Genomic DNA, 8,605 nt, shown 5'->3' on the forward strand with positions numbered 1-8,605 from the left:
ATTGTCGTAGTGTATCACTGCACCTGGTTCTCTTCTGTTATTTTTCTTTTTAAAAATATTCTTAACTTTTTATTTTATACACATGACTATTCTCTCTCTCTGCATATATATGCATAAGAGCGTGGTGCCCAAGAAGGCCAGAAGAGGGCATGGGATCCCAAGGAACTGGAGTTATAGACATTTATTGGCTGTCTCTTTGGTGCTGGGAACTTCTGGTTCTCTGCAAGATCAGCAGCTGGGTTTTTGTTATTGTTGATTTGTTTTGTTCTTGAGAGAGGGTTTCTCTGCATAGCCCGTGCTGTCTTAGAAGTCATTATGTAGACCAGGCAGGCCTCAAACTCCTCAAACTCGGAGATCAACCTCCCTCTGCCCCCAGAGTGCTGGGACTAAAGGTGTGTGCCACCACTGCCTGGCTTCAGCAAGTACGCATAGCTCCAGACCTAATGGGTCAATCCTTAATTCATGTTTATGCTCTGAGCCAGAAGTTTGGGAGTAAAATCTATTCTGGCTGGAATTAGTAGGATCAGTTAACTTGGGAATGCTTAAAAGATTTTTATGGGGGATGTCATTTTTAAAATTCAATCAAAGTTGCTCTTTACAGCTGATCTTTCTCTGAGCAGAAGGCCGTTTAAAAAAAGACCTTTCACCGTTCTTCGATATAAATGATTGTTTGTTTATGTTCCATGAAAGCCATTTGTTCAAATCAAGATACTTGAATTACCTTGGAGAGAGTTAAAAATCAGATTATTTTTTAAATATGAAAGCATTATTATTGTGGAATAAAGTCTGCCAAGATAAAGATATATTTTAATAGAAAAAATAGTAATAACTAACTTATTCTGTGCTCTGCGCTTTGTAATTCTTCAATCTGCAGAATGATCCTATTATTGTTACTAATCTCGATATAGAAACAATAAAAATGCTACTAAGTTAAAAAGCTTTGCATGGTGAGTATGAGTTAGATTCAGAACTTGGGCCATCTGACATTAGCTTCTTGCTTCTTAAAGTGAGGTCATTGAACCAGCAGCCCAGGGATCACGTGGGTACTCCTGATCTGTGGAAATCATGGGCCCCATTCAGAGCTCATGAACCTGTTCTCAGCAGGATCCTCTGATGATTTCTATGTTCACTGGAGCTTGTCAAGTACAGATGCACCTATCACTTCCTACACTTTCGGCAACTGCCATTTAATATCTTATATCAGAAATAAACACTATTGACATTTTTCATATGAGATACAAGTAAGTATGACTTTTCTTATTGAAAACAATGCATACAACAAACAGACCAAAACTAACAAACAAAACAAACAAACAAAAAACCCGCAATGCATGCATTGTAAAACTTGTGGCAGAGGGGGCTGGAGAGATGGCTCAGAGGTTAAGAGCATTGGCTGCTTTTCCTAGAGGACCTGGGTTCAATTCTCACCAACCACATGGTGGCTTATAACCATCTATAATGAAATCTGGCATGTAGGAGCACATGCAGGCAGAACATTGTATATTCAATAAATAAATCTTAAAAAAACAAACAACATGTGACAGAACAGGGTCTTCAGTTTTGCTGTAATTTATCAATATTAGAAAAATATTCTACAGACACATTTTTACTCTGTTTTCACTATTTAAATCAGCTGGCATTGTGTGTGTATGTTCACGTACGTGCGCTTATGCGTGCTGGTGACTGTGCATATGCTGTCTAGAAGTCCCTGCTAAGTGTCTTCCTCAATTGCTCTCTACCTCACTTTTTGAGACAAGGTCATTTCCTGAAGCCCACACTCACTGATTAGGCAAGATGCGTGGAGTCCAGAGCTCCAGGGATCCACCTGTCAGCACTGAGATTATAGACTTGCACCACTCCACCTGGCTTTTACCCAGATTCCAGCTACCAAGCATTAGGTTTTATCCTTGTGCCCTCTCCCCAGACACTCAATTAACTTTTAAAAGTTTATATTGCTTTGATCTTAAGAAAATTGTTATTGTAAATACATAGGTGTTGAACTATTTAGTATTTATTATTTGCCCTGTGATTGTTAGGGCAGTATTATTTAATCTGCTCTCACAATCAATAAGACACAGACACCTGTTAGGTTTTATAATTCACTTTCGCTGTCTCAGTAACCTTTAAATCCACCTCCCAGCCCCCATCCAGTGCCCTTCGCCTTAACCATTTCTAACTGGGCTCTCTTCCACCCATAATCTTATAAATACTTGCTTATGTTTTTTATCTTGGTGTTTTCTCCATCCACGCCATCCATGGAGTTCTTCCTCTGAGCCCACGTGGTTCCTTCATGCTAACCCATCATCCTCCTTCCTCCTCTCTTCCCACCTGTCTCCTATTTCCTATGATGCTCCTGATCCCAAAGCCCAGGAACCTTAGCCACTTGTATGTCATTCTGCCCTGCCCAAGTTTTAGGCCTTTTAATCAACCAATCAGGAATAATGTGTTAGGCTGTTTTACACAACAAGGATAGGGCAGTAACCAGATCTTGAGAGCCAGTAATTAGCATCAAAATACAAGCATCACACCAACCCCCAACAGAAAATAATGAAAAATAGCCCTTCTTTCAAACTGTCAGCATAAACCTTCTGCTTGAATATAAATTCAGAAAGGATAGATACTGTTGACTTCTGCATCATTTACAGACATGAAATTTTAGTTCCAAGTTTTGGGATACCGACATCACTGAATATCCCACGGATGAGATGGTCTCCATTGTGGGTTTTGCAATCAGAGCATTGTCAGCCCCTTTGTTATCCTGGGATAGAGACTGTAGACTTTCTGAAAAGTGCTGAAACACTTTGAGATCTGACTTCACAATCTCCCTCAGTTGACATCAAAGGAATAACGTACCTTGAGCTGTGTTCGAGTCACTGTTTTCTCATTTTCATTTCACAGCGCTGGGACATGAAACTCCGTCATCTTGGACCGGGTAGAACTGATGCCAGTGATTCTACTCGGAGTCAGAAGTCCAGCAGGAGCTCCAATCCCCGGCCTGCACGCAGCTAAATCCTGAGATGCGAAGGGCCACAGCATGGACCCCCTACTAAGACTTGCATTGCTGGACTAGCGAAGGAAGATTGCACTATTGCACTCATGACCTATTGTTTACTACAGATAGCGTGCGGCAACTGATGTTACTTCCGTTTCCTTTTCTCCTGCTTCTTAGCGGCCTGGGGTTAGATCCTTAAAGGCGTTCTGTTTTACTAACCATGGGGGTATCATGTGGATACCCATGCCTCTGTACTGAAGTTCCAAAATATTAATTTTGTGCTCTGTACTCAGATTGAGAATGCAATATTGGCTATAAAGAGAGATTTCTGGTCATACTTCAAAAAAACTAGATATTGCTGTAAAACAATCTGCTGGTGTGCCTCCGGTTTTGCTTTTGTCTGCTCTTTAGGCATTTCCTTCATGCTATGAAAGTTCTAAATGTTTATAAAGGTGGAATGGCAGCTTGAAATCAAATACTGCAGAGCACCAGGAAGCATTTATGAGGAAATGCCACACAGCGGGATTTATTTTCAAGATTGGCAGGATGCAAAATAAATAGTGTTAGGAGCCAAGAAAATGATATTTTGCCTGATTAGGGAGCACACTGGAACCAGTAGCCCTTGAGACATTAGCAGCAGTGTTCTTCTTCTGGCAATGTATTTAATTTGTTCACAAATTTATTAATGGGCATCAGAGAAAGACTTATAGTAGACATCTGATGTCATTGTAACTCCGCTTCCTTCTAAGTGAAACTCATCGTTGGATGCCCCCTCTCCAGGAGTAGATTTGGCGTGCTGTGTTGAGCAGAAAAAGAAGACATCAAAGTATGCGTGTGTGTGCGCGCTGTGGTATTGTTTTGAAGAGATGTACCTCTGTGAAAGACTGTCATTTACAGGACAGTGAAATGTTCAAATTTGCTTTTATTTTTATTTTTCACTTTTGGCTTGTGTTTTGGGGTTTTGGTGTGTGTTTTGCTTTGGGCTTGTGTCTTGGGGTTTTGGTGTGTGTACTCATTTGTATTTTGGGGGAGTGGGGTAAGCCATCACACAGCCAACCAAGGCCAACTAGATTGTAGCAGACTAGGTTCATTGGCCTAGGCATTATGATTTGAGTTTGTGCTGGTCAAAATGCCAAGGAAGAGGAATTATGGTTGTCAGAAGGGACAATATCATGACTTTTAAACAACAGCGAATTTTTTATTACACAAGCCACCGTGAGATGCTACAGACCATGGGAAACTCATCGTGTCCTTTCTTCCTTCCTGCAGCAGGGATCCTTAGAGCACGTCACCTGAAGGTCTCGTTCCCTGAAGTTTACACATGGATAGTAGTAGATCCGAATTCCTAAGCTATGGTGTGCTGAAAATAAAACATGTATGAAGCAAACGACGCTGTGTTTTCTTCTGTAAGAACCGGGCAATGATGAATCTCATTCCTGAGCAGACGGTTCCTATGTTGGTAATCAATAATTCATCTAAATTCTTTCTTTTAGAAGCAAAAAGCATCCTCTTTTTCCAACAAGCCCTAAACACCAACATTTCCCCCGTTCCAGAGTTAGACTCCCATGTTTGCCTACGGGAGGACGGCACATGATGGATGTGCCATGGCCTTGCTTTCAGGCCTGTGTACTACGGGAGGACGGCACATAATAGGTGTGCCGTGCCCTGCTTTCAGGCCTGTGTACTGTGTGCAGGAACCGCGTACTTCGCTGATGCTGGCGCCGCCATCTTTTTCTGGCGGCTGTTGTCATTTCTTTAATGTGAATTTCGTGTCACTAGGTAGGGTGAAGGGCTGCAGTGGCATGCTGAGGTAGGGAAGTCCTGAACCGCAGATGGTGGCCTCCAGTCTCTCCTGGGGTACCTGCCTTGGCTTTGGGCTCCCAGGCTGCATTCATCCATCCTGTTCTGTTTTTCTGCAGAGAGGGCAGGCTTGGTTACAGGAGACCTAAAGAATCTGGCGTCTTGGACTCCTGAGCATGCTACCAAGTGCATCCGGGGCATAGTTGAAGGCATTTTAAGTGATGACAATTTTGCTGTTTACCTATTTATGGTCCTGACGGTGGAACCAGGCCCTACGAATGCTAGATAGGTGTTCTGTCTGATCCCCATCCATATCCACCTACATCAAGCTACGTTCTCATCCAGTGGCAGAATATCTTTCTATGAATAAAAACCTGTAGATGTTTTGTTTAGGTGAATAGATTGGAAAGCATAATTGTTTTCAGTGTAGGATTTTCACATATAACAGATTTGATTTATCCCCAGTTGCGTTGACGGCTCAAGGGGCCAATCTCTCAGCTAAACTGTAGTTTGACCACCTTCCATTCCCACCATCTGAGCTGGTGGTATTCGGGCTTGTTTGTCTGTGTGAGACTTGTCATTCATTTAAACACTTTCAATGGAGCAACACCTGTGAACAAAGCACATGCCATTTTTTTTTTTTTCATTTTGGTAGCTGCAACATCTTCGTTCCCACACTGTGCAGACACCTTAGAGGAGGAGTGATTTAGTCATGACGGTCAGGTTTCTCAGCAGACTGCAAACCGTCTCTGCTCGACTCTTGTCACATAAGCATCTCTCCAGGCCCTTTCTGCTCACCTTGAAAGCCACTAAAAGCCAGCACTGGGGAGGCAGAGGCAGGCAGATTTCTGAGCTCAAGGCCAGCCTGGTCTACAGAGTGAGTTCCGGGAGAAACCCTGTCTTGAAAAGCAAAACAACAACAACAACAAAAAAAAAAACAAAAAACAAGAAGCCACTACAAATTTAACACACGTGCCTGCCTGCTTGTTAGTAAACCTTGAGGCCTTTCAAGTCAATTGAAATTTTCTTAAGAGTTGTGCACACCTTCAGGATTTTACTTTTCTCAGCCAGACAACAGAAGAAGCCGTCAACGGGCTGAAGGAACCAGTGAAAACTAAGCCGCGAACTTGTGTTGCCTTCTTCTTGGGTCCCTGAGTACGGGACTGCGTCCTGGGTAGTGTAATCTGACTCGGTGCCATATGCTGCTCTGAGCGTTGGGGGAGGGGCGGGACGAGCCTCTGTCTCCACATCTGCAACCCATTATGAAGTCAAATACAAAAGCTGCAATCGCTGTGAGTAAATAGCCCTGCTTATTGCCTTCTGCAAGAAATTATTTGCTATTACATTTCAACAGTAAAATGACTTTTTAGAGAGCCATTTCAAGATCGGTAATTGTTTAGCCCTATGGATTTTAACGTAGCAAAAACACTAAGGAAGATGGTAAAAATGAAGCAGGGACTTTCAGCAGTGTGCCGCTGAAAGGCAGCCTAGAGAGTTAAAATATATGGTTCCCAGCTGCATTCAAGTTAACAAGATAAAGTGGAGTCACATCTTTGATGGGAATCTCTCTGGGGTCCTGTCTAGCGGTGGCGACAAGTTGCACAAAACACTTATACATGCCCTGTTGGTGCCTTAAAGGTTTATGGCTCGATTCCACTTCACAGATGAGTTTAAGACCCAGGACCTCAGACGCTGTAAGTGGCAGACAGGGGCTTTAGAAGCTCTTAGTCTTATTTCCCAAGTTGTACATTTTCTGCTGTGATTGCTAATAAAAATTTGAATGTGCTTTTCAAAAAGCACAGCGCAAAGCAAGTGGAAGAGCTGCTGGCGGAGTAGAAAGCTTACACCACGTCCACCAACGCCACCCAAAATACTGACATTTGACCCACTCGGGTGCCCCCCGCCCGCAAAGTCAGACTCTCAGTGGGTTTGTGCTAGTCCTGGAGACTCAGGTAAAAAAGTCAAGCCATTCTTTTGACATTGACAGCTTAAAGATACCTGATTTTGAATTGGAAAATGGAGATTTTTCTGGCTTCCCTTGAATTTGGAAAAGCTCTGACGTACCTAGTCTTTGGCAAGGCTTACAGGAAGGCTGAGGTCACGGTTGGTGGCTGCTACATAGAAAACTCAATGACTTTTCCACGAGGAGGGACTGCCATCTCCTAGGCAGGCCACAACCCTGGCCCCCTACAGCCTGGGTCTGATCTTGTGGGCACAGCTGGAGAACTAAAAGTGCCTGCCCTCCTCTTCCCTTGAGGATGGCACTTGAAGACACGTCATCAAGACCTTTCTACTGCAGCGTGAGAACTTTGGAGTCAGGCCCCTGTGTGCTACTGCCAGGCTACGGGGCATGCCTGTGGCGTGATCAGGAAAGAACAGCTGGGTGGAGGAGGCTGAGTAGGGCAGGAACGTGGCAGGAGCTTAGTAAGTATTGAGATCCTTCCACCTGTGACTCTCAAATACTTTCAGAGGGTCACAGTTCCCTAACAGGGCTCTGGCAAAAGCTCACTAAGTCTGGAAGAAAATGAGATTCCCTGGGAGATATTATCTGGCTACCCAGAATCTCTCCTATATCTTTGGATGCCTGACTTAAAAAAAAAAAAAATTCTTCTCCACTCACTCTGAAGCTGATTACTGCAAGTATTTTCCTTTCTTCCCAACGAGGAAGATGTGCTTAAAAAGCAGCAGTAAGCCGGGTGATGGTGGTGCATGCCTTTACACCTGGCACTCTGGAGACAGGCAGGCAGATCTCTGAGTTTGAGGCCCGTGTGATCTACATCGAGAGTTCCAGAGAGGCCAGGGCTACACAGAGAAACTTTGTCTCAAAAACTAACCAAACAAGCAAACTGAAAACAAAAAGTAGCAGTGGGAGAGTGTGAATCCAAGGGGCTGGAGAGATGGTTCAGTAGGTAGCAGTGCTTACTGCGCAGACAGAGGACCCAGGTTCAGTTCCCAGCACATGGTCATTCCCCGTGTCCTACAACTTCAGTTCCAGGGGATCTCATCCTGTTCTGGCTCCTAGTAGCCTGGGTGCACAGAGACTCATGAAGACTCATATTTGTATACATAAAGGATGAAACTTAAAAAGAAGAAGAGGAGGAGGAGAAAGCAAGTTTGCCTTGTCAGCTGGACAGAAGTCATCGTCATCCGAGGGGGTGATTGTCAACTGAGAAATTGCCTCCATAAGACCTTGCTCTAGGCAAACCTGTAGAGCATTTTCTTAACTAGTAATGTGGGTGGGACCAGCCTGTTGTAAGTAGTACCTCCCTGCACAGGTGGTCCTGGGTTCTACGAGAAAGCAGGCTGAGAAAGCAGGCTGAGCAAGCCGGTGAGCAGCACTCCTTCACGGCCGCTGTATCAGCTCCTGCCTCTGTTTGAGTTCCTGCCTTCATTTTCCTCAACGGACTGTGATTCAGTACGTGTAAGTCAATTAAACTTTTTCCTCTCCAAGTTGCTTTTGGTCGTGGTGTTTCACCACAGCAATAGAAACCCTAATAAGACAAAGAGCAAAACTGCTTTCTTAATGTTAGTGGTAAAAGTTACCTTGTCACCCTGGGGCGGCAAGCAGAGAGCATTTAGAAAGAAAGATGCATATTCTCAACAAGAGCTGAATTTTTGTTAGTTGCTTCTAGATGATTTTCATTTCCTAGGGAGTTGCAGAAGTACTAAAAGTATATTGAGACAAAGTGTTTATGTTCCAAAAAGTGCCGGCTCTGCATTCCAAGCTACACACTGGAGTCTCAAAACACAGGCAGCTTTTATTGCAGTTGGGAAGTAAAACTAACTCATAAAGGACTTGAATTAGTCCATTTG

General features: G+C 43.6%; 1 protein-coding gene across 1 annotated transcript in view; it reads left to right on the forward strand.

Moving 5' to 3' along the window:
* Frzb (frizzled related protein) overlaps positions 1 to 4,373 on the forward strand; it is a 55,920-nt gene extending 51,547 nt beyond the window's left edge. Inside the window, exon 6 of the mRNA XM_055600562.1 lies at positions 2,899 to 4,373. Coding sequence (XP_055456537.1) covers positions 2,899 to 3,009 — 111 coding nt within the window. The 3' untranslated portion in view covers positions 3,010 to 4,373. The remainder of the gene's footprint in view (positions 1 to 2,898) is intronic.
* The last annotated feature ends 4,232 nt before the right edge of the window (positions 4,374 to 8,605 follow it).

The sequence above is a fragment of the Psammomys obesus genome, unplaced genomic scaffold (assembly GCF_907164565.1).
Source record: "Psammomys obesus unplaced genomic scaffold, mPsaObe1.curated_primary_1811, whole genome shotgun sequence".
Taxonomy (NCBI): Eukaryota; Metazoa; Chordata; class Mammalia; order Rodentia; family Muridae; genus Psammomys; species Psammomys obesus.